The 27664-nt window shown below is 40.8% G+C and overlaps 1 protein-coding gene across 1 annotated transcript in view; it reads right to left on the bottom strand.

The window, feature by feature from the left end:
- The window catches only part of SLC17A8 (solute carrier family 17 member 8), a 64123-nt gene extending 38215 nt beyond the window's left edge, over nt 1-25908 (bottom strand). The window contains exons 1-2 of the mRNA XM_082419567.1: nt 18289-25908; nt 371-623 (exon numbers count right to left, since the gene is read on the bottom strand). Of these exons, the coding sequence (XP_082275693.1) occupies nt 371-623; nt 18289-18389 (354 nt within the window). The 5' untranslated portion in view covers nt 18390-25908. The remainder of the gene's footprint in view (nt 1-370; nt 624-18288) is intronic.
- Between the last annotated feature and the right edge of the window lie 1756 nt (nt 25909-27664).

A 27664-nucleotide genomic window follows, 5' to 3' on the forward strand; every position in this document is an offset into this window, starting at 1 on the left:
TTGTGGTGTGCGGGCTTCTCATTGCGGTGGCTTCTCTTGTTGCATAGCACGGGCTCTAGGTGAACGGGCTTCAGTAGTTGTGGCATTCGGGCTCAGTAGTTGTGGCTTGCGGGCTCTAGAGCACAGGCTCAGTAGTTGTGGCTCACTGGCTTAGTTGCTCCATGGCATGTGGGATCTTCCCGGACAAGGGCTCGAACCCATGTCCCCTGCATTGGCAGGTGGATTCTTAACCACTGCGCCACCAGGGAAGACCGATATCTGTATTTTAAAATGATGGGTTTCCTTTATAATCCTATGTGTTTTATTTTAAGAATTTAAAACATTAATACAGCCATGGCCAAAAGAACTCCCACCATAGACAGACACTGACCTGAATTTCCGGTTTTCCATCAACATATATAGTGTTGTTGTTGACCATTTCCACAATGGCAACTCCAAGGTTGCACCGAATCCCAAAGGAAATGCAGAATCCCAGCCCGCTCATGATGGCAATGATGTAGCGCTTGGGGAGGCCACAGCAGTGGCAGTCACAGAGTGCCGGGCTGTGCCTGGACGTCTGCACTGGCCTTCCTTCTTCATTCAGCTCAATGTTACCTTCTTCCTCACTGGTCCCATCGATTTTCCTACAGTGGAAAAAGAATGCGCAGAGAAGAAAGACCAGGATTACAGAAAAAAACAAAGTGTACTACAAAAAAAGAAAAAGTGTACCAAGAAAGAAAAAAGGAAACCCAGAGTAGGATGCAGCCTGCATTTTTTAACGTCGTCATCATCATTATTACTAAAGTAAATTATAATGGCTAAAATTACTGATATTCTGGATATCATATTGCACCCTTATAGGCATTAAGTTGTTTTAATCTCATAACAACCCCATGAGGTAGATCGTGTTATCTTGTCCTTTTATACATGAGGAAGCTAAGTCATCTATGGTGGGATGCAAGGCCAAGTCCAGAGTTTGTGTCCTCAACAATATGCTTGGGACTTCCCTGGAGACACATTGGTTAAGAATCCGCCTGCCAATACATGGGTTCGAGCCCTGGTCCGGGAAGATCCCACATGCCGCGGAGCAACTAAGCCCGTGTGCCACAACCACTGAGCCTGTGCTCTAGAGCCTGTGAGCCACAACTACTGAGCCTGGATGCCACAACTACTGAAGCCCGCATACCTAGAGCCCATGCTCGGCAACAAAGAGAAGCCACCACATTGAGAAGCCCGTGCACCACAACAAAGAGTTAGCCCTCACTCACCGCAACTAGAGAAAGCCCATGCACAGCAACGAAGATCCAACCCAGCCAAAAATAAATAAATAAAATAAATAAATTTATTTAAAAAAAAATGCTTTACTGAACTTCCTGCTGAAAGAGTATCCATAGACTTCATCCACATTGCATGACCCAGCTAACTATTATGTTTGACCTTAATTTTAATGTCACTTGAAGCTTGCTAAAAAGATATACAGTAGAAAATTAATGCAGATGTTTTTCTTTCTTCCTCTTTTTCTAAGTCTTAATAAAATACTAGATGGAGGTAGGGAGACACATTTTCTATCACAGCACACAACCAACTGGTTGTGTATCCTTTCTTCCTTAGGTGGTTCTTCTAAGGAGGTGATTCTCTGACAATTTTTAACCAGATGGTAGGATTTCTCACTGAGTTCTATAAATTCAGATTATGGTATGTCTATTACAGTAAATTTACTCTCTTCTTTAAAGAAAAGAGTAATTGTGCAAACTGAACACAATTTGTCAATTATAAAAGGAGCTGTATGCATCCTCTCACGTATTGTAACCCTTCTGAGGATGCCCAATTAAGTTCCAAGTCTTGGTAAAAATAAGCAAAGCTTATACGTTTTCCTAAGTATCATATTCACTAATAGCTAATATAGACCAGACTGAAACACAAATAATTTGCCCACCAATTCACAGAAGAGATAATCTTGGTAGCTTTTTATGACTCAAGCAAATGAGGTTAAAGCACATGTAGAGAGAAGCAAATGTACTGGATTTAATTCAGTTCATCAAATATTTATTGAGTGCCTACTGTGTGTCAGGCACTGTGCTGAGTGTTAGGGAACAATAAAGAAGGGGACATGGTCTCTGCCCTTCTTCAGTTCTTAGGCTGTTTGGGAAGAAAGACACATACACAAGCAGCTATAATTGCTGGATGATGTAGGTTTTGTTGAAATCAAGGTGAAGAGCAATAGTAAAACAGGAAAAGAGCTTTCATTTTCAATGTGTGAACTCAGAGGGGTAGCTTAATAAATGTGCAAGAATATGGAAGTAATCAGAAGAGAACTTCAGCAACCTCCCTGTGTACCTATCTACCTACCTGCATTTATGCTAATTTGTTCTACCTTTTTTCTATGGTTGTCCATGCTTCTAGCTAAGGCCAACCTCTCTCCCTGGGCACTAGATCGCATGTCTCTCATCTACTCAAGGAAATCCCTACCCTCATACTTAATCAATTATTTTTCCTCTCTACTAGATCATTCTTATTGTCTACAAATATGCTCTTATTTGTCCCACATTAATATTTGAAGTAAAAACACTTTCTCTTTCAGCTACTCCCCTATTTCTCACCTTCCTTTTATAAAAAGAAATTGGAAGTCACTGTCTTCACTTCCCTTTGTCTCATTCTCTCTTGGACCCACTCCAACCAGGTATCCCCCAACCTGTCCACCAAAACTGTTCTTCTTAAGGTCATCAATGCCCTCTACGTGGCTCAACCCAAAGGCTATTTTCAGTCCTCATCTATTCAACCTATCAGCATCACTTGACACTACTGATTACTCTTTCTTCCTTGACTACTTTGTTTCCTTCACAGAAACCACACTCACTTGGTGTTCCTCCTAATTCCCTGACCACTCCTTCTGTTTTATCCCTTAAGCTGATTCCCTACTTCCTCAACCTGTAAACACTTGGATATCCAGGACTCAGTTCATAGATCTCTTTTGTTTTCTATCTATACTTTCTGGGTGACCTCACTCTGCCTCTGGGCTACAGATACCATGCATATGCTGACAGATCCCAATTTTCATATCTAGACTTACTTGACATCTTCTTGGACACACGAGCAGCATCTCAAACTTAACATATCCAAACTGAGTTCCCCTAAAAGAAATTAATTCCTGAAGTCTTTCCCATCCCAAGTAATGACAAGTTTGTTCCTTTGGTTGCTCAGGCAAAAAACTTGGTGACATCCTGGATGCATTTCTTCTCCAATCTACGTCCAGTCTAGGAACCAGTGTCCCTTAGTTTTAATTTTTACTCTTCTTTCTACTTAGCTATGTGACTTTGGCCTAGTTAACCTCTCTGGGCTTCAGTTTTCTCATCTGTAACCTAAGAATTATAATAATAGTTTCTTCTTCATGGGATTGTTCTTAGGATTGTCATAAGTGAATTATTATATTAGATCATTTAGAACAGAACATGACACATGTGAAAACTCAATATATGCCAGCTATTTTTATTACATTAATCCTCATAACCATTCAATGAGCCCACTCTGCTGGGCTGAGCATTAATGCCATTTATTGCCATTTATATTGATGTCTAAGAGTTATTTGGATCATAAAACTGTTTATAATGTGCAGCCCCAGTGGTCATCATGAATTTCTGGCATCAGAACATATACAATTTGAATAGCATGGAAAACTGATGCTCTAATATTGATACATTATTATAATAATATTAATATTCACTAAAACATAGATAATATATAACAACTACACTAATATTTGTATGAAGCAAATTCAGTTCTTTCCCTCTGCCCTTTCCTCTCCCTACACTTTCATGTAATGATCTTATTCTATGGTTAGAACAGCTCAGTGAGACAGGAAATCTAATGCTTCCATTTGACACAAATTATAACTGTAGTTCAGAAAGCAAGAGTGGGTTGGCCAAGACCACAGAGCCAGTAGAGGGTAAGGGCAGGATGTGAAGCCTTTCTCCTGCCTGTCCGGCCAAGTTCCCTTTCATGTGAGTTTCCCAGCTCACCAGGCTGTGTTCTGTCTCAGTGATCTTCCTGAGTCACCTTGTCATCTCTTACTTTGTAGCCCAGTCACCATGGATGACCCAGTAGAGGAGAATATTTAAGAGAAAGGGCTCTGGAATGAGAGAAGTTGAATGCTGTTTCACCCCTGTGCCAGTTTTGTGACTTTGGCTCTAAGTTACTTGACCACTTTAAGCCACAGTATTCTGGTATTAGTTTGCCAGAGCTGCCATATCAAAGTACCACAGACTGAGTGGTTTAAACAACAAAACTTTATTTTCTCACTGTTCTGGAGGCCAGAAGTCCAAGATTAAGGTATTGCCAAGCTTCCTTCTGAAGCTTCATTCCTTGGCTTGTAGATGTCTGTCTTCTCCTTGTATCTTCACATCACCTTCCCTCTGTGTATATCTGTGTCCCTCTGTGTCCAAATTTCCTCTTCTTATAAGGATACCAGTCACATGGATTAGGGTCCAAACTAATTATCTCATTTTAATGTAGTTGCCTCTCTAAAGACCCTGTCTCCAAATACATATTCCTCACCAGGGATTAGATGAAGGCTGGGGGCTGCAATTCTTGGGATACTAACTTCAAAGTTCATCTGCTGATGTTTTTGTATATATGGTAAGAACTTATTTACTGTGTAGTGTGTTTAAACATTTAAGTTTTATGAGCTAGTTCCTCCTTTAGAAGCCGACTATTTAACTTGTTCACTTTTTCCTTTTTTATAATAATTATCAGGTTATAAAAATAAGTTTATACTTTTGTGTTTTATCTGAAAGTAAGAAACAGAAAAACTGCCTATAATTGCATAACATGGAGATAAGTATCAATACTTCAGTGTAATTCCTTCCTATCTTTATTATTAAAAATAAATAAACTGTTTTCCAACACACACACAAAAAAACGTACCAGGAATTAGGACTTCAACATACAAATTTGGGGGGGACACAATTCAGTTCATAACAATCGCCATCTCTAAAATGGGCTAGTGATCATAGATATCTCATAAGGTTGTTTTAATGATTAAATGATATGATGCATGTAAATTATTTAGTGCAGTGCCTGGTACATAAAAGATCTTTCTATTAATACATGGTGAGTAGTATTATTATTGCTATTAATAAAAGTGTTGCCATTCACAAGCTTAGCATCTCTCTATATGCATGCAGATGCTTTGGATGAAAAGTAATACAGACTAACATTCTCAGGCACTGTGGGGTCTTGAGGAGTTTAACTGAAGACAGACCCAGCTGCTGTGCTCTGAGTGCACCAGGGCTTTGACTCGAGGACCACACTGTCACAGGCTGCTCTCCAGCAAGCACTGAGCATAGCAGTGATTTAAGGCAGACCCTTTCCTGCAAGAGGCAGGACTCCCCAGTGGCCTTGCCAAAACTTCCTAGTACCGTGGTGGAGTCTGAGACTCTTCCTACCTAAACTTTCTTCTTTCCCTCTCTCATGCAGATAGCGTGGTGGTCTGAATGCTCTCCCAGGCTCCCATAGCTCCTTCCCCTTTTCCCTCAATAAATCTCTTGTGCATCTATTCCAGTTTTAGCATCTGCTTCTTAGAGGACCTGAACCAACACAAGCACCCTCTGAGTGCATGGTGCCACCTGGGATGTCCTAAGAGCTTCCAGAGGGAGGACACAACAGCATGGGAGTAGATTTCCTTCAGTTTCAGTTTCTCTTGCCTGAAGTGGCAGCTGAGTCACCAGGCTTCACGTAACCATGGGACCAGGAATGAGCATGGGTCAACCACTAGAGGAAGTTCCAGAGTTGTTTGTGACTCCTTTGCACATCCTGGGTGTGGCAGGAGGGGCACCCCTATATCAACTGAAACTTCACTTCCACCACAGTTAGATCTGGTTTGTTTTAAAAACAGAAAAATGGTGAGACATAACTTGTACAGCCAAGTTGCTCAGAGAGGAAGATTACGAACTACCTCACCCTGCTTAATAGAACAAACCAGGCTTTGTGGCAGTCAGCTAACCTAGGTTTGATCGCCAGCTCTGCCACATATATACTAGCTGTGTGACTTTTGGCAAGTAGCTTGGCCTTTCTGAATCTCACATTTCCTCATCTGTAAAATGAATATAATATTTATCTCACAGAGCTGTTGTTAAGATTAAATGAGCCTACACTACCAAGAGGAAAATATTACCACCAGTAAATGAGTAGGTATTGCTTCAGTGTTAGGGACTGTACCATCCCTGATGCTGCCAAAATGTTTTATACTTTCCTCTATTAGTGCACTTATCACATGGAGTTAGTTATTTGTTGTCATCAGCACAGTAGGTGTGGAGTAAATATGTGTTGATTTGAGAACATGAATGAATGAAGTTCTCTCCAATAGATTGTGAGCATGTTGAGGGCAGGAGCCATTTCTTCCTCATCTTTATTCCTAGGGCTCATCATGGTGCCTGGACACATGAATCCTTAGTCAACTGAATGGAACTGAGGGATCAGTTTTGGGCATCACTCCTGACTTACAGTTTTTACAGACAGAGGTAAGCATCTATTCATCCCTGCCCAGTGACAAGTTATTCTTTTTTAAAGGGGTTTGGGGTTAAAAGAATAAATGAGAAAAGGGAACTCCCTTCTTAAGAAGTAGAGGACTTCAATTATATATAAGTGCTGCTTATCGTATTTGGTTTCCTATTGATGTTTGCCTGCAGCTGGTCTTTTAGATCAGAGAATCTTCATTCTTTCTAGGGTGACATTCATCGTTGCTGTTTCTCCAAATACAGATAGCTGCAGTCTGTGGGCTGGGCTGCTGGCTCTTTATATACTAGACAAGTACAGGCCCACGGTTCACAAAAACAACTGTCCAGTAAACAATCAAGCCCCAGGAGTATAACTGCTTAAGATATGCTAACTGGCCTTTAAGTACCTGCACACCTATACTTCCAATTCAAATGTTCCAGTAATCATGGAGATTTGGTTTTGTTTTGCAGGTAATGAGTTCCATACATGGAGCACAAATTGAGTAGACCTTAAGATCATTTTATGACTTTAAAAAATTTATTTACTTACTCTTTTTCTTTTTAAGGTTTTTTTTTTTTTTTGATGTGGACCATTTTAAAAGTCTTTATTGAATTTGTTACAATATTGCTTCTGTTTTATGTTTTGGTTTTTTGGCCACAAGGCATGTGGGATCTTAGCTCCCTGACAAGGGATCAAACCCGGACCCCCTGCCTTGGAGGGTGAAGTCTCAACCACTGGACCACGAGGGAAGTCCCTTTATTTACTTAAATCCTAACCCCCAGCACCTCAGAATGTGACTGTATTTGGAGAAAGGGCCTTTAAAGAGGTAATTAACATTAAATAAGGGCCCATATGGGTGGGCCCTAATCCAATATGACTTGTGTCATTACAAGAGGAGGAAACCTGGACACACAAAGAGACACCAGGAGAGCACATCACCAGAGTAAAGGTCCTGTGAGGAAACAGAAAGAAGGCAGCCATCTACAAGCCAAGAGGAGAGGCCGCAGGGGAAACCAAGCCTGCCAACACCTTGATTTTGGAGTTCCAGCTTCCAAAACTGTGAGAAAATAAGTTTCTACCCAGTCTGTGGTACTTTGTTTTGGCAACCAGAGCAGACTAATACAGTATTCTAATTTGCCTCCCAAAGGCTCACATTTACATCAGATTGTTTTTCACATAATCATCGAGTCGCTACTCTACTGGAAGAAGGAAGGAAGTTGAAGGATATTGACTACCTTCTACACTGCAGGCACCCCATAAGAGAGAGAGAGGGAGAGATCTTCAAAACAATCTTGAGAAGTAGGATTTATCCCCATCTTACAGCTCAGAAGACCAAAACTCAAAAAACAAACAAACAAAAAACCTTGCCCAGGAATCACCCAGTTGCAGTGGGTGAGGTGAAAACATAATCCAGATTTGATCTCAAGCCTGCTCCTACATAGGAACTAATCAGAAAGCACCTTAAAAATATTAAGTGCATCACCTAAATAGATATTTTTTAAAGGTTCTAGAGAAGCAATACTGAAGAGGGATTAAGAGAAATACTGTATGATATCACTTACATGTGGAATCTAAAAAATACAACAAACTAGTGAATAAAACAAAAGAGAAGCAGACTCACGGATATAGAGAACAAACTAGTAGTTCCAGTGGGGAGAGGGAAAGGGGGAGGGGAAATATAGGGGTAGAGGGAAAGAAGGGATATTATGGGATTATATGAAATCATGTGTGTGAAAGTTTTGAAAATTATAAAGCACAGTAGAATTTAAAGAATCTTCCATTTAATTAAAAACATCAATTAAAAAAAAGAGACAGAACATGCTCTGTAGTCAGGCAGTCCTGGTCCAATGCTGAGTCTGGTATTTATTAGCTGTGTAACCTTGAGCAAGTTACTTAACCTATCTGAGCCTCAGTTCCATGAATGGAGGATAGAACTATTGTGAGCACTAAATAAGATAAAGTTTATAAAGCACTTGATAAATAATCAATAAATGGAAACTTCCAAAGAAAGGAGGAGGGACTTAAAGTCTGACTCCCAGAGCTAGGTTAGGATTTGAAATAGGATCTCATCAGTGTGGCTTTCAGTGCTCCAGATTCCAAGGATCTCAAGAAAATGCACCTGGTCAACTCCCACCCAGCCAATACTCTCACAGTACCTTTCTGGTGTATTTTTAAAAGATATTATTTGCCTCTTCCAGTAGACTATAAAATCATAAAGTCAGGAACCAAGTATCCCTAGTACCCAGCATAGTTTCACAGATTTTGAGGTGTTAACCTCTGCTGTTTTTGTTTTCCTCCTGGAATTTCACCCTTTCCTGTCCCCTCATAAAAGCAGAGAGTCAGTGCTCCTTACCCAATCAGGGAACGATAAGAAGGAGATAAAGATGGCGGAGCAGGAGGATGTGGAACTCGCCCCCCGCCCCTACCCTATCCCATGAACACGTCAAAAATACATCTACATGTGGAACAATTCTCACTGGAAACTGGCAGAAAGACTCCTATACAACCAAGGCTGAAAGAAAGATCCACATAGGATCAAGTAGGAAGGGAAGAGAAGTGATCAAGTCAAGACCTGTGACCCAGGGAGGGGACTCAGAGGAAAAGTGAGATCACACAGGCAGACATATTGGGCGCCCCAGTCCTGGAGTCCAACACAGGGAAGACAAGTCTTCTTGGCTGGTTGGAGGTCCGGTGGGAAAATGGACAGCAGGGAAAATAGACTTAGACTCTATGCTTGCTTATTCCAAAAGCCTAAGCTACAGTGATAAAGCAACAGCCCAATGGCCACATCTGGCCCATAGACATGTTTTTTGTATGGTATGATGCATGTATAGAGTTGTTTTTTTTTTTTTTTTTTCCAGAACTTGGATTAATTGCCAGAGTTTAAAAGTCATGAGATTGCTCCAAAAACAAACAAACAGACAAAAACGCTTGGATTTCTGGCTTATTTTGAAAACTGAAAATCTGGAATTATTAGGTCCACATTCTCTCATGGCTATAATTGACTCTCCTTTTAACTACAGTCCCCACCACTGTTTATTGTCACCCCAACACTGAGCTCAGTTGCCATTTAACATTACACTAGCACTGTTGCTTTCCTTAAAGTTAAGAGGAAAGGAAAACATCTTTTGTACTCATATCTCTATCAGAAGAAGAAAAATAAAAACTAGACTATGAACAATCATAAGAAGTAGACAACCATCATTTATGGTTGCCCGATGTCTAACTGCCACTTGATATTTTGAGCTCTGCCTTACCAGCAGAGAAAACTACTTTTCCTATGCTCTCCTGTAGCTGTGATGTTAGCTATGATGTGGACTCTGCCAAATCAGAAGTGTGTGTGTGAGATTTAGGTGCCAAAGGAAGTAACAAGAGGAGGATGCAGTATGCAGGGGAAATGGCAAGGCAGATGGTGACACATGCAATGGTGGAGACAGCTGCTTCCTCTGTGACTCTGTGGCAGAATTCTGGAACATAATTAGTACCTAGAGACAAGCATTGGCAGTGGCTTTGTTTTATCTAGAACATTCTAGTGATATGATATAATATGTTCTCTGTTGCCTTTTTACTGCAGGTAGAGTGTCCAGATCTGGTCCTCCCAAGGAATCTGAAAGCATACTAATATGCTTTACTAAATTTCATTCCACCTTAGCTAGAGTGGATTCTCTTGACTGCAACTAAGAACTTTGAATGATACCGCATAGTTCTTTGTGGAAGTAGAGACGATTTCTGTGTGTTGACATCTAAAATGTGTCTTTGTCATAAAATACAATGTGGCCTGCTTCACTCTATAGGTATTGAGTCTATGGTCGAGCACTAACCTTGAAGAAGCACTTAGAGGACTTGGTTATTCTAAAGATATTTGTGGAAACTGGGGAAAGAGAAAATAAGCCCTAGATAAGGAAATCTACTGCCAGACTAGGAGAAGATAAGAGATGGTTAGAAGATAGAGGCTAAGGGTCTAAAAGCTGAAGGGTCCTGTGCCCTGCTGCTTGGAAAGACCCCTGACGTGGGGAGTCCTTAAGAGAATGTCGTTCTAGGAAGCAAACTCTAAGAATGAGATTTTAGAGTTTGATAGCTCACTAACTGGTTGGGAGTGAGGACCCCAACACTGGTGGTAGGTGAGTGTTGATAGTTCCCAGTATGTGGTACAAGTGCAAATGCTAAGACTTTCAGCTGTGGTTAACTGGGCTGGGATACAGTTGGAAGAGGATGCAGTGGTTCATGCAATATCTCTGGTACTTGGGAGGTATAGGAGAAATAGCAATTTCTCCACAGAGTTGAGTGGCTATTTTTTTATTCCACTTTTTAATTTATTTACAGTGAGTGGCTATTGTTAAATGCCACTGATGCTCTGAAGAAAGAAAATAACAGGATTGGGGCAATCAATTACCAATTTAAAAGAAAAAGGGAGCATCTGTCACTTCCTTGTCAGCCTTTAAAGAGACCCTCATCTCCTGCAGTTGGAGAGCAGACATAACTGAAGATCAGGCACAAGACTTCATTGTAAAAATGGCAGAATCCCCTCTGGGTGTGGGCTGGACTTAGTGACTTGCTTCCAAAGAATAGAGTAGGGAAAGAGAAGAAACCTGGCAAACACTTCCTTAACCAAGCAATCAAGGTTAGGATCACTAGTGATAAGTTATGTTGATACAATGTACCCCTCCCCCATATGATGTGATGAGAAAGGCATTTCACCTTTGCAGTGTTCTTCCTAAAAACTCACAATCCTAGTCTAATCATGAGAGAAATATCAGACAACTCAAACTGAGGAACATTCAACAAAATACCCAACCAGTATTCCTCAAAACCATCCAAGTCACAAAAAACAAGAAAAGGCTGAGAAAGAGTCACAGATCAGAGGAGATGTGATGACTAAGAACAATGTGGTATCCTGGATTGGATCCTGGAACAGGAAAAAAGACATTAATGGAAAAACTAATGAAATTTTAATGAAGTGTTGGAGTTGAATTAGTAATGTACCAATGTTGGTGTCTTAGTTTTGACAACCATTCCATAATAATGTAAGATGTTAATATTAGAGGAAACCAAGTAAGGAGTAAATAGAAAATCTCTGTACTATATTTGCAACTTTTCTGTGAATCTAAAATTATTCCAAAACAAAAGCTTAGTTTTAAAAAAAATAGCAGAACTCCAGAGAAGGTGGAATTCTGAGGCTGGGGAGGTCTCTTACACCCAAGCTGAGATCCTGATAAGAAATGGGACCCTAAGAACTTGGGATGCTAGGATACCCGAGTGCTGGGTTAAAGGGTAGATGCACTTGAACATCTAAAGCCCTAGATTCCTCTGAACCCTCTGGACCTGCAGACGCAGCCACGCTTCTTTTTGGGAGACAGATGTCCCTCCTCCTTTTACTTGAAAACTAGCCTCAGACGGAGCAGGTGATTTATGAGATGACGCTGATGCTCTTCAAGATCTGCTCCCACCTCCCTTTCTGACCACCAGACCGATAATTAGCACCGAGTCCCAGGCTGGGAAAGATTAGGCAAATATTGGGTGTGCCTGTCAATGGAGGGAGGGGTTATACACCAACAAACAAGCAGGATCTGACTAACATTTACCAGCAGGAAGCAGGAAAGTATGCCTGGGAATGGATTCTGAGGGAGATGTAGGGGTAATAAAATTGGATAAGGGAGAGTTTGTCAATATGAAGGTTAGGTTGAATTATGTTGCCCTCAAAGCATAAGTTCAAGTCCTAACTTCTGATACCTGTGAACCCGACCTTACTTGGAAATGGGTTGTTTGAAGATGTAATCAAGTTAAGACAAGGTCACACTGGATTACTGTAGACCCTAATCCAATGACTGGTGTCCCTATAAAAAGAAGGAGCTTTGAACACATAGACAGAGAAACCCAGGAGGAGAAGGCCATTTGACCACAGACGCAGAGACTGGAGTGATGTGTCTACAAGCCGAGGAAGGCCAAGGATTCACCAGCAACCACCAGAAGTGAGGCAGAGGCAAAGATGAATCCTCCTTCAGAGCCTTCAGAGAGAGCATGGCCCTGCTGACAGCTTGAGTCTGGGCTTCCAGAACTGTGAGAGAATAACTTGAAGCCACCAAGTTTGTGGTGTTTTGTTACAGCAGCCCTAGGAAACTAATGCAGGGGGCATTCCCCCATGACACAGGATTTAACATCCTGGCAAAGGCCAAGAAAATGATTCTAATGAGCTCTTAGTGTGGCTCTCGGAACCTTAGACAAAGTAGAGATGCCAAGAGGAGGCTGATGACTTTAAAAATATAATTGTGCACTAATTTCTAGTAATCAGTGCATTGTGGTCGGAGATTAGGGCCGCTATGATTTTTTAAATAACTTGAGAGCTTCTTGTGGTTCAGTAATTGAGCAGAGCACATCTTTGAAGTAGATTTGACTATCAGTGACTTCCTCCTTTCAGTTTGACCATGAGTGAATTCCCCCTGTGAATAAGAACCCGAGGAAGCCAATTTATGGCAAAGGAGGTATAGCAGAGGTACATGACAATGGGATCCACTGGCTCTACCACATACCCCGCACCTTCCAGGAGCTGGCCACCTGCCAGAGCTGAGGAAGCCTCTTAAAGAAGCAGCTGAGGCATCAGCTTAGAGATAAATCTCTGTGAGGATAGGGTGCTACCCTTCTGGATGCAGTATATTCCATAAACCAACAATTACTGTATGGTACTCTGCCCCCAATAGGTAGAATATATGAGTCTGAGAAACAAGGGGTTAGAAGCAGGGGTGGCCCCACTCACCATCATTCCTGGTAACCCACTTGAGGGCTACCTCATCTCTTCAACTTTAGGCTCTGTGGATCCAGAAGTCCTAATCCCGAAGAAGAATTCTTCCACTTGGGAATACAATGAAAATCCTATTAAGTATATGGCTATGACTGCTGCCCAGTCATGTTGGGGTCTTCACACCAAGAGCACAAGGGAAGGCCAGGGGTCACCACTGTAGCAAGGGAAATTGATCCTGATCCTCAGGATGAGTTAGGACCCTTGCTTCATCACAGGAACAAGAAGACATATGTTTGGCATTCAGGGCATCCACTAAGACATCTGATACTGCCTTGTCCAGTGTAACTCAAATACAGCAACCATAACTGGTAAGGGTATGTTAACCAGGGGTTTAGACCCCTCAGGGATTGAGGACTGGATCAACCCACAAGGCAAGTTAACAGAAGTGAGGGGACTTGAGAACGGGTGGGAAGGAGGGACCAGCCAGAGCAAAGAGAGCTAGTGCATCCCACCAACTCTTCTCCTGAAGGTTCCTCAGGAATTATGACCACAGGGTCGTGGAGAAGCTGTACCTGGATGGAGTGAACTGAATGTGAGAAGCAAGTGGATCTGTATGGTGCAATGAGTGGGCTGTAGTGCACAGCCCAGGTCCCTTTTCTCAAGCCAGCACACTTCTAGAGCTGCTAGTCTCTTGCAACTGCTCGCTTCTTAGGAGAACTGCCCACCACTACATGGCCTCCATTATAAACCTCCATCCCTGCCGGGGTAGCCCACAGTCAATAACTGACTGATGCAGAGACATAAAAGATTGGTCCCTTTGCTCAAAGGGACAACCCAGTGCCAGTTATGCCCCAGAGCTTTCCACTGTGACCTGGCCCCTGTGCATTACCTGAGATCACATCTTTGTTTCGTTTTCTCCTTTCCTATCCTGCTTTACTCTCTCTCTCCCAATTTTTCCAGGAAGAGCTCTCTCTCAATAAATCACATCCAGACACATGCACCCCAATGTTCACTGCAGCACAATTTACAATAGCCAGGTCATGGAAGCAACCTAAATGTCCATCAACAGAGGAATGGATTAAGAAGATGTGATACATATATACAATGGAATATTACTCAGCCATGAAAAGGAATGAAAGTGGGTCATTTGTAGAGCCGTGGATGGACCTAGAGACTGTCATACCGAGTGAAGTAAGTCATAAAGAGAAAAAAAAATATTGTATATTAACACACATATGTAGAATCTAGAAAAATGGTATAGATGATCTTATTTGCAAAGCAGAAATAGAGACACAGACATAGAGAACAAACGTATGGATACCAAGGGGGAAGAGGGGGTGGAATGATTTGGGATTGACATATACACATTATTGATGCTATGTATAAAATAGATAACTAATGAGAACCTACTGTAAAGCACAGGGAACTCTACTCAATGCTCTGTGGTGACCTAAATGGGAAGGAAATCCAAAAAAGAGGGGATATATATATACGTATAGCTGATTCACTTCACTGTATAGTATAAACTAACACAACATTGTAAAGCAACTATACTCCCGTAAAAATTAATTCAAAGGAAAAAACAAAAGCTGGCACAGGAACGGGTCCAGGGAGCTCCAGTAAGAGTGCAGAGTGTGGCTGGAGTGGGGTGAGGCAGGCAGTGAAGGTCAGAGATGAAGTCAGATTTCTCAAAGTCCTACAGATCATGTAGGACCTTGAAGGCTATTGAAAGGACAATGGCTTTCACTCTGAGTGAGGTGGGAAACTGGGTGGGGGGGAGGCGTTAGTGGTGAGCAGGGGAGAGATGTTATCCGTTTTAATAGAATCACTCTGACTGCAACCATGGGAGCAAGTTGCCTGAGGTTGTGCAGGCAGAAAGTAAATGATGTCACGGCAATTGGAATCCAGGATCACCTGATCTCAGAGCCTGGTCTCACACACTAGCCTTTGTCTATGGAGCAGATAGTGCACGGCTGGTACATACATTCAATACACAACCGCTGAATGCTGAAGATGTACACAGTACAGGGATTGGTACCATCACTTTAAAGGGGAGATATGAACACCTAAAAGGAGACCAGACTCTCGCTCAGTCTCCCTTGGGGAAAACCTTCCATACTATAACTAATTATGATAAAAGCCCATGCGTGCCTGAAGATCCAGAGGTTGCTGGCTACTTTGCAGCCCAAGTAAGTCCCTAAGCCTAAGTGAGTGGTTAAATTTCAAGACGGCAAGTGGGAAGAGCGGACAGTTGATTAGACTGCAGCATAGTGTAATGATTAAGAATGGTGGGCAGAAATGTCTGGTCTGAAACCCAGCTCTGCCACTTACACGCTGTGGGCAATTTACTTAACCTCTCTGTGTCTCAGTTTTCTCATCTGTAAAACCGTGATTATAATCGGCCCTACCTCACAGGATTGTTAATAGAATTAAATAATTTTACGGTACCTGGAGCATACTAAGTGTTCATTATTATCATTTATTACACATAAGCAATTAGAGGGTACTCATATTATCATCTAAGTTGAAAAAAATCTGTATATCAGTTTTTGGACATTAATTTCCAAATGTAATGCTGTCTATCTGTTCCAATACTGGACGATAAGTGAATGCATCATCTTTCTTCCTACATTTGAAAAATATTATTGTACCTTTAGCTGATGAATTGTTCAGCTGCTTCTTATCAATGACTGTTCTCCAGAAAGATTAATAATGCCTGGCTCTAATCAGCCCCATGTGCAAACTTCAGATGCTTTCCTGTGCATTTGCCACTCCCCTGACCAAGAGGAACACTCCGTGATTAAAAAACATCTAAAAATTCCATCTAGATGATGATCTCAGCCTTAAACATTATCAGACATTTATGATTTATACTGATTGCTAAGTTAGAAAGTCGGGATTTCTAACTTCCCAATGTTCCTGCCCCTTACAAAACAGAAAACAGTTCTTTAAGGTGTTTGTTTGTTTTTTTTTTTTTTTACATTGGATTCCGTCAACTGGTTTTATGTAAAAATCAATGAGGAGAGGGAATGTCCATTACATGCCAGGCTCTGGGCAAGGCACTTTATATATAATTATCTTATAGACTTGAGGTTAACACCAAGTGCGCGGCAGAGCTGTTTTTGCTGGAGGAGCCCTAATTCTGGAGCGCTGCTCAAAGACCACTAGAGCTGAGGATCTGTCAACTTAGATCGACGGTCAATTAATGCCTTTTTTTCCCCTTCCTTGCCAATCGTGTCTCTCTAGGGATCCGTGAAAGAAGAGGTGCGAGTTTGGCTTTATTTATTCTAAAAACATTCATTCTACAATTATGACAACAATGATAGTATCTAGCATTCATTTAGTGTATTCTCTATCTCCAGAACTGTGTTAGCTGCTTTTCTATTGTTCCATGATGCAGTTCTGAGGAAACTCTTCAGAGTCCTAGACACATAACTTAATTTGGGGTTGAGGTCACACAACTTGGAAATTACTAATTTTGTTATATCCCTAAGTAAACCAATCTGGTAAACAAAAGGATCTTCAGGTTTGGATTATCCAATCAAACACAGTAAAACCAGCATTTAGGATAAGTCCCTTACTGAAAAAAGTGATTAAATTTTAAAAAACAAAGTCGGAAAAGAACACTCCTAAGTACTTTTGGTTGAGTATTTTATAACTAAGGCACAGAGTTTGGTGATTGTAATGGTGACTAGCCCAAAGTCGTGGTTTTTATTCCTGACTTTGTTGGATGCATTTGTCATCACTTGAATATGCCAATTAAGCCACTGTGCCTTCCTTTCACATTTTTAATCAAATGAACACCACCATAAGATGTTACCTGGGAGTGCTCAATGGAAGGATAAAACACTCTTAAAAGAACAGGTTATTGTAATCATTTCCTATGTTTGGCTGGTTTATCCTGCTGTCACTGAGGTAGGTTTTCATCTATACATGATAATTCAGTGTAGTTCTGATGGAAAGATTTTTGTTTTTAATTACCAAAATAATAAGGTGCCCAACCCAGTTCTCCTGTTAAGCTCATCAAGAGTGATACAATGGAAAATTTAACACTGACAGGAGCCCCTGTGTTATAAAAGACAAGAAGTGGAATGAATCTCAGTGTGCCTAGAAATAGTCCTTCAAATGCTAGTTTTTAAATTTAAGAGAAAACATAGATAGAAAAGTTAAAAGGAGATGCTAGGTGTCATTTTTCACTCACCAGGATTAGAAATAATCATAAAAAACTTATCAAGGATATTATCACATTTATTTATGTCAGAGAGATTAAAGGAGTCATTTTACCTTGCACATAAGGATTGCTTATTAATTCATCTATAAGACCTAGGAAGGCATTTACTATGTCTACTTTTAAAAATCACAAATTAAAATATCACATCATTTCATTCATTTATGGCAAACTCTCTTCCAATGGTAATATATTTTACTTTTTAAAAAAGGATTTATTTTTTGGTTTGGACAAAAACATTCAATTCAATGGTAGTACTTAACACTTTCCACTTAATCATGTAAGATTTTCTGCTTTAAATACTAATTTTTTAAGTTACTTTCTTCACACCATTGTGTAATTATCTTTCTCTTTGAAAACTACCCAATCAAGAACCACTTTATATAGTTTATATTACAAGTTACACAATTTGCAAATACCTAATTTTCATTTATAGTGAAAAATGAAGTGAAAAATTCTTAAAAATTATTTCAGCTCAGAGCATAACCATATAAAGTGGTTCCTGATTTTGTTATTAGTACTGAATTAACATGAAATATTATCTCCCTAAATCTTTTCTAATTCAATGCCAAACACACAATAATGCAATATTACCATCTCCAATAAGTGCTAATCCTACTGTATAAGCAGAATGTTTGTCTTGATGTTTTCCTAATTCAACCTTATAGTTTTGATGCATCTTTTCCTCTAGGCACATAGTCTGTTGGAGCGAGAAGGGGCTCCAGAAACCCTTTAATCTGACCCACTCACTCCTTTTTTAAATGTGGCTTTAAAAACATGAGGCAAACTCTTTCAAACACCAGCAATGTGAAGCTACTCAGAAAGAAACCTAAAGTTTGCATTCAAACTTTACCTTTGTAAAATCCCCAACGAATCTCCCACAGCATTCTTCACTCCTTCCTTTCCAGGTTTCAAAATTTTTTCTTTGAAGGTTTCAAATGCTTTAAAAGGCATTTTGAAAAGGGGGTATCTCCAAGCCGTCAACAGTCAGTCTCGGAAATTGTCATCCTTTCTCATTTGCAGCGTGGGGACCACTCTGCTTTCCTCGATGAACACCTGGAAGTCAGTTCTCATACAGGTGACTACTTAAAATCAAAAAGAAGGTGAAACCCAGCCCAGATCTTTCAAGATGAGACAACACCCCCTGCCAAAAAAAAGAGAGGCCAAGTGGTGTGTCACTGGGAATTCGGCCCCTCTCAGCTCCCAGCTCAGCAGCAGCCTGTGGTGCTGTCTCAGGCAGCCACTCTCAGGCTGAGCGCAGCCTGGCTCGTGCCCTGGGCTGCAGCTGGAGAAGCTAAAGTGGGCTCCAGCCCACGAGGTGTCCCGAGACCAGCGACAGCGTCTGCAGCCTATCTCCAGCCCCTCCTGCTGCTTCGGACCACATTCGCCTCCTGGCTCACTCGGCTCAGCTGTGGCTTTCCCTGAGTGATCCTTTCCAAGGTGATGCCATAGTAACCAGGACAATACCTGCCCCTTGGTCGCTGGGACTTTTAATGCGCTCTCAGCCAGAGCAGGCACCCAGGGCGAAGTGTGTGAAACATTCACAGGTCCTTTGCTTTTCTGAGGTCTGGCCCCTAAGACAGGCTCTCAGCGGCCACATTATGGCCTCTTATGCCTCTCGAGGGAGCCGTGAAACACTTTTTCTGTGAGACACCAGTATGGATGTGGTCCTTGGAGGAACACTTGCACTCGAGGAGGCTAAATGCAAAACCCAGGCCACAGACCTCTAGGAGGGCATTTATCTGCCCCTGATCAACAGAGCAGGATCACTCAAGGTGTGGTGTGTAAGTGCCACTGGGACCACGGAACTGAACATGACCGAGCGGGTCCTGGAACCTGCTTAGTGCTCTTCATCCTCAGGATAAGTCTAAATTCTTTATCATGGCACACAAGGCCCTCTGTGGGACTCCAGCCTTGTTTCTTGTCACTCTGCTCTGTATGTCAGATTTTCACTGAATTCAGCAAGCTCCCTATCACCTCTGAGGTTTACTCAGACTGTAGCCTCTGTCTGGATAACTCTCCTCACCCTTCATCTGGGAAATGTCAAGGGATTCTTAAGTCTCACAGAGATATCACTTCCTCTAGAAACCCTCCTACACAAGGTTAGGTATCCCTCCTCTGTGCCCCCAAATCAGCTGTCCTCCAAGCCAATAGGATCTGGCATGTAGTGGTATAACATAAGTCATCGCTGGACTGGAGTAGAAATAGCACATGTCGCTCCCACGTGGATGGGCGGCAGGATGGCCCCTCCATAAATGAAGCTGCCATGAAGAAACAGCCTTCATCTGGAGGCTCCAGTGCCCCAACCCCCAGCCTGCAGGTGACTGACAAATCCTGTGCTTTAGCCTCTCGGACTCCCCCAGAGTCATTTCCACAAGACAAGTCACTGCCCTCTGCAGTCGCAGTCCAAACCCTTCTCCAGGATTTGAATTTAGTTGATATAAATCAGAGCTGGATCCTCAGTAGGTTAAATACTACCACCAATAATAATAATTATTACTATTACGGCTAATATTTGTTGAGCTCTCTTTATGGTCCAAACTTTGTGTTAAGCGTTGTTTACATATTATCACAATCTTTCCAACACTACTTTGTGGATAGTTAATTGTTATTTTCCCCAACTTCACTGACAGGAAACTGAGGCAAAGAGAGGTTAGACTTGCTAGGTTTCAGATCCAAACAGCCTGGCGCCATGCAGTCCTATTCTCATTCTCTGTCTCTCTCTTTGTCTCTGTCTCTCTCTCTCTCCTCCTCCTTTCTTCCACCCCCCGCCCCCACCCATACTACCTCCTCTGACTTTACTGAGGTATATTTTGCATATCATACACTTCACCCATTTCAAGTGGACAGTCAATGATTTTTAGTAAATTTACCATGTTGTGGAAGCATCACCATAAAGCACAAAGCAGGTAGAACATTTCTATCACCCCAAAAATATCCCTCATATTCACTGTTAGTCCCCATCTCCCATACCCCACACTGCCCCAGGCAACCATCAATCTTTCTCTCTCTATAGATTTGCCTTTACTAGACATTTCATATAAATGGAATCAACACACTATGTACCATACAATATATTGTCTCTTGTGTCTAGCTTCTTCCATTTAATATGATGATTTTCAGGTTTGTCCATGTCACAACTTGTGTCAGTAGTTTGTGGCTCCTTTTCTGCTTTCTGTGGTATATTTTATTGTATGGACATACCACATTGTGTCTATCCATTGATGGACATTTAGGTTGCTTCCAATCTCTGGCTATTATGAATAAAATTGTTAAGAACATTTGTGTGCAAATCTTTCTGTGGACAAATCTTTTCATTTCTCTTGGGGAAATACCTAGGAGTGGAATTGGTGGATTGTATGGCAAGTATATGTTTAAACTTTTAAGAAACGGCCAAATTATTTTCCAAAGTGGCAGCACTATTTTACATTCCCAGTAGCATATTATGAGGACTCCCATTTCTGACATCCTCACCAATATTTGTTGTCTGGTTTTTTTTGCATAACCATTCAAGTGGGTATAAAATGGTATCTCATTGTGGTTTTAATTTGCATTTCTCTGATGACTAATGGCATTGGCCACGTTGTCATGTGCTTATCTGTCACTGATGTATCTTTTTTGGTAAAATTTCTATTCAAATATTTTGCCCATTTTTAAAATGAGTTTTTTGCATTATTGAGGTGTATGAGTGTATATTCTCAATACAAATTCTTTACCAGATAATACGATTTGCAAATATTGACTCCCAGTCTACTGCTTGTCTTTTCATTTTCTTTATGCTATATTTTTAAGTGCAAACATTTTAAATTTTGATGGGGTGAGGTCCAACGTATCAGTTTTTATTCTTACATAGACTGTGTCTTGTAAGAAATCTTTGCCTAACCTGAGGTCTTGAAGATTTTCTCCTATTTTTTTTCTAAAAGTTTAATTGTTTTAGCTCTGACATTTAAATCTATGATCCATTTTGAGTTCACTTTTATGTATGATATAAGGTAAACATCTAAGTTCATTTTTTTTTTTTTTTTCTGGCTGCATTGGGTCTTCGTTGCTGCACGCAGGCTTTTTCTAGTTGTGGTGAGTGGGGGCTACTCTTCATTGCAGTGTGCGGGCTTTTCATTGTGGTGGCTTCTCTTGTTGCGGAGCATGGGCTCTAGACACACGAGCTTCAGTAGTTGCAGCACACGGGCTCAGTAGTTGCAGCACTCGGGTCCTAGAGCACGCGGGCTTTAGTAGTTGTGGCACACGGGCTTAGCTGCTCCGCAGCATGTAGGATCTTCCTGGACCAGGGATTGAACCTGTGTCCCCTGCATTGGCAGGTGGATTCTTAAAGACTGTGCCACTAGGGAAGCCCTAAGTTCATCTTTTTTCCATGTGGATATCCAGTTGTCCCAGCACCATTTGTTAGAAAGGCTATCCTTTCTCCAATGAATTGCCTTATCACCCTTGTCGAAAATCAATGGAACATAAATATAAAAAATTATTTCTGGACTCTCAATTCTGTTCCATTGATCTTTATGTCTATCCTTCTACCAATATCACACTCTGTTGACTGTAGCTTTATAGAGTAAGTTTTGAAATTGGGAAATGAAAGTCCTCCAACTTTGTTCTTTTATTAAAATTGTTTTGGCTATTCTAAGTCTTTTGTATTTCCATACAAATTTCAGAGGCAGTTTATCAGTTTCTGCAAAAAAATCCTATCCAGCCCTGTGCTCTTAAAAGGATATTTTCAGGCCACCAACCTTGCCACCCACAACTCCTCAAGGCTGAGAATGCTAAGACTCCAGGAAATCACATATCTAATCACTCCACCAAAATGTCTTCACCTGTCTCCAAAAAGCTCACTCATTCGTCAACAACAAATACAATCAAAGTAAAATATGATAAACACACTCTCTTGCTACAGAAAACATCCCCTGGTGAAGCTTCTAACCCATTCCTCAATCCCCAGATAACTTTAGGTTACTAATCTCTTAGAGCACATAATGGAAGCACCACTAGGCAAAGACCACGTGAATCTCTTTTAAGGGTCAATGACTGCTAAGAGCACAAACCATTTCTGCAGAATGTATTGCTCATGACACACACCTGAATCTGCAAAGGTTTTTTTGGTAGTGATTTAGATGGTTGATGATAATAATAACTAACACTTATGGAGTACCCTCTAGGTGCCAGACTTTATGCACTTAACTCATTTAATCCTCACAATGACTCTCTCAGGTAGGTGCCGTTATTATACCATCTACAGATGAGGAAACTGAGGCACAGAGACTTTAAGTCAACTTACTCAAGTTCGCACAACTAGGAAACTAGGCAGAAACGGGATACAGACCCAGGAAGTCTGGCATCAGAGTCTGAACTCCTAACTTCTACACTAGAGCTGTTGATAATAGAGACAAGAAAATATAAAGCCAGACTTTCCAGAACTGAGGCTCGTTTTATTCATTTGTTCCTTCTCATGAGGGCCTACTATGTGGCAGGCCTTTTTGAGACAGTGGTGATATAGGCTGAACTGTGATATTTCCCTTAAAGAAACAAACCAGAAAATGAATGAGTCTATATGGTGTGGTGAGTGACACATGTGGTAATGGGAGCACAGGTAAGGACACCTAAATTAGCTTACTAAGGGAGTGGGAGAGGGTTTCCTAGAAGAGGGGATGATAGTATAAGCTTTCAGGGCTGAAAGAGTGAGGCAAACGAAAGAAAAAAAATTTGGGAGCAAAGACTTGCATGAGAGAGCATGGTGCCTGGGGGAAATTTGCATAGTTTCAAAGAGTTGGGCGAGTTTACCATGTGGTAGAAAACAAGACTGGAACAATGATCATGAGCTTTATATAATTTAGTGGTTACAGAAGAGCATTAAAATATGTGCTCCCCATCTCAAAATAACAAATACAGCAAAGATAAATGAAATGATGTGTAGAGCAGAAACCCCTGAGGGCCATGAAACTAAAGCTTTGGTCTATGCTTAGGATATGTAGACTGAATATGCATTAGGAAAAAAATCCAGCCATTGCATGTATTCGATGACTTCCCATCATCCTGTACAGAAAGAGCCTCTTCCTTAGAGAAAATAAGATTGACTAGGACATCTTTAGAGGTGATTGCCCAGAACATAGCAATTCCTCATTCTCAGGGAACTTCCCTCCCACTACCACCCCTCTCCTCTTTTATGGAGACAGGCCCCCCCAAAGTCCTGTATATACTATAATGTTTCCCATCTCCTGTTGGATGGACCAGGGATGGGCACCTGCACGGTGCTGAGCCAGTCAGATGCCAAATTTTCCTGTAATTTATAGAACTGAAAAACTGTTAGTTAATCTTGCAGAACCCTGGAACTGTAACTGGGGGTGGGGGGTGGTGGTTACATTCACGTTATGGATTGGAGATGGAGAGAACACTGGTCTGGCAAAGAGTAAGAGGAATGAAACACAATGAAACTTTAGCAGGCTGAGGGTGTCTGTTTCTAATGGCCTTCCAATTCCTGTTTGTCTAGACCCAGCTGTCCTACCCTTGGGTTTCATGAAATATCCAATCCTTATAACAAATTGCCCTCCTTTTAGTTCACTCTAGCTAAGATAGTTTCTGCTCCTCACTGATAAAGAATCTTGACTTTATCAATGATTTAAAACCCAAGAGATAAAAAACCCAAAGGTTTTTGCTCTGGATCTATTAGATGAGAAATAAAGATAAGAATGACAGTTTATGGGCTTTCCTGGTGACGCAGTGGTTGAGAATCTGCCTGCTAATGCAGGGGACATGGGTTCGAGCCCTGGTCTGGGAAGATCCCACATGCCACGGAGCAACTGGGCCCGTGAGCCACAACTACTGAGCTTGCGCGTCTGGAGCCTGTGCTCCGCAACAAGAGAGGCTGCGATAGTGAGAGGCCCGCGCACCGCAATGAAGAGTGGCCCCCGCTCGCTGCAACTAGAGAAAGCCCTCACACAGAAACGTGGACCCAACACAGCCAAAAATAAATAAAAACTAAAAAAAAAAAAAAAAAAAAAGAATGACTGTTTACCTCTTATCAGAAATATTGAAAGTCAGAAGACAATGGAATAATCTCTTTAAAAACTAGGGAAAAAATTGTCAACCTAAAATTATATACCCCGTGAAAATACTAATCAAAATTTAAAGTAAAATAAAAACATTTATTTGCTATTTAGTCCTGAAATCCTGAAATGCCAATACTGCCTGTACCTAGCACCACGAGGGCAAGCCTGACCGTCCAGTTCAATTTTAGGTAGGACTCTAGTCTCCCAACAGTGAAAAAAGTGGATCTCGTAAGTTGGTTGTTAGCCAAGTCATTCTAATCTACCTAGACAAAAAAAAAAAAAATATATATATATATGGGTGTGTGTGTGTGTGTGTGTGTATATATACACACATATATAATTTATGCAAGAAAATAGTTTCATCAAACCTGATCAAAGTGTTAGGTGGAGAATTTTAAACAGGCTCAAAGCTAATGACCTAATTCTTCACCTTTTAGGATAAGAAACTTCATAAGGAAACAGAGGTAATGAAGAAAATTAATCGTCCTGCGGCTCCTTCTCTCCTGAATTCTGTGGCAGCTTTTCTAGGCCCCATTCTACACCCCAATTCCATACTCCTCTCCCCTTGTCCCCATAACATACTAATACCAACATAAAAGTTTCTATTTTATTCAGTATTTCTCCCAATCCTTTAAAATTTGTATATTGTTGATAACTATCATTAGTACTAATCTGAATGTAAATAAAACTTGATTTTTTTCACTGCACTTCTATTTTTGACATTCTTTTATTAATAGTCAAACGTACGTACAAAGCACGTTCAAGTATCTCTCTTGATTCTCCCAACCACCTGTGTAACAAATAAGCAGGTAGAGAAACCAAGACTCAATTTTGCCCAAGGTAGCCTGGCCAGTAGAATGTGGAGACTGGGGACTAGGTCCGTAAGCCCATTTCCTGAGCTTGTGTCACCACAGTACACAGTACATTGTGATCCTATAAGTCCCACTGTGGGTACTAAAGACTGCCTTTAACATAACAACTCAGGAAAGATGTACTCAGAATCCTTGTGTCTTTAAAAACGTCACTGAGCACCTAATTACTGTCGGCCCTCCATATCTATGGGTTCTGCATCTGTGGACACAGAAGGCCGATAAGGGACTTGAGCGTCCCAGAGTTTGGCATCCTGCGGGGGCTGCCGGTGGGGAGAGGCTAGAACACCCCCCCCACAGATACAGAGGTGTGACTGTATAGGTAAGCTTGTGATAGCAAGAGTGAAATTTTTAGAAATAAAACAGGATGCTGGTTTTTGAGATTACATACTAATCTGCTTGCCTTCACTAAAAAGTTCCACCAAAAAATAGGGCAAACCAATAGCAAAATAAAGAGAATTTAACATATAACACTGATGTACCAGCCCCTGAATTAAAATTGCCACCATCCACCCAAGGCTGATAATACCACCCTTCTCAGGGGAGGCTAACGGGAACCTTTATCCCATTCTGCAGTCATTGCTTCCTTATCTGTCTTGCTGACTTGAGTTTCCTGATCTCATTTCATACTCACAAAGGGGAATGAAAAACTAGGAATGACAAAGTAGAATGACCAAACAGATATTATCTCCATTTTACATATAGGAAACTGAGGCTCAAACTCAAGAAGTTACATAGTTACATAGTTACAAAGTTACATAGTTTTTTGGTGGAGCCAGGATTTAAACCAATTAATTACAAATGCTCACTTCATTATACAGCACTGTTTCCAGCCCACAATAAAGCATTGTTAGTCCCATTACATTTCAGCTCACTGTGAGCTGGGTACCGGAATTCAATTAATTTGGCTCTATGTTCCTAAGTTATAGGAACATAATTTTATACCATTATTAAATAAATGTCTCTATAATTCTTTGCAGACATAAGGCTGCCTACATGGACACCCTAGAAACATATCAAGTTCTATTTTCAGTTCATCAGTGTAACTGCTTAAATATTTTTCCCAATTAATAAAAATTAAAATTTTTCCCAATGAAAAACATTTCCCAAATTTTCCCTATTAATGAAAACTTTAAATAAAGTCAAACAATCAAAATATAGAAATATAGGATGTCTTTACACAGCATGGAATAATTTGAGTATTTTGTATTTTTCATAGAAGAATTTACATGAATTTCTTATATTTATGAAACACTTTAACTTCATTCTTCACTGCTCCTTTGAGGTTATAACTACCTAGAGAACTAGGTTGGCCAGACTATTCCACTTTACTGTTGAAACCAATGGGCATGGAGAAGACAAGTGATGTATTTAGTTCTTTTGAGGTTTGGGCAGAACTGAAGCAGAAATCATACCCATCTGCTCATCTGCTGGCTGTCACTGGCTGCCTTTAACAAATTATTAACCTTTTATCTTGGAGAATCCCACTCCCACAGCCCCCAGCACAAGACACTTAATGATCAATTTTTGAACCTGTTTTCTTGCTATAATTTATTTTTCTTTAACGTGTTACTTCCTGTTATATATTGGTATATATTGGCTCAGACAGTCTGAAATCCTTACTTCTGAGTAACTGGGGAACTACTGGTTCATTTCATCCAGTATTATTACAGTGTGGAAATATGTTCCAGTTTTGCTTTACACACCATGAAAGTTGACTTAAAAATAAAAAATAAAAAGATTCAAGGATATCTTAGATTGTGTCCAAGATAGAACACAGAAAATCTGATAATTTAATAAATGCAGTTGTATAATAATAACGAAACCTGAAAATGTGAGAGAAAGTCAAGATCAGAGAGTATATTTTGGAGGATTTTTCACCATCTTAATTTTTCTTGAAAGCACAAATGAAATCCAGAGTGTCCAGATAATTTCAATACATGAAGTAGAGAACAGGGTTCACATATCTAGGGCATCAAGAATCAAGATGGAACAAACTTACACACCTCCGACAAGTATTTCCTGTGAGGTCCTATCCTTCTCATAGACTCAATATTACAAGCCAGACATCAGTCTGTCACAGCCTGTCAGTGTTCAAAAATGTACATGAAAAGGAGCTAATGTAATGGACTATTACTTGGGAGATAGTGACATCTTCTGGTGGTTTATAGACTAAATTTATTTATGCCAGACATTTTTTCCCCCAGAAGCCAGCCACTGTTTTATGTTTTTATTTTATTTTATTTTTCGGGATCTTTGTTCCCTGACCACGGATTGAACCTGAACCCTGGCAGTGAAAGCGCGGAGT

Source organism: Balaenoptera physalus (assembly GCF_965194825.1).
Source record: "Balaenoptera physalus genome assembly, chromosome: 13".
Taxonomy (NCBI): Eukaryota; Metazoa; Chordata; class Mammalia; order Artiodactyla; family Balaenopteridae; genus Balaenoptera; species Balaenoptera physalus.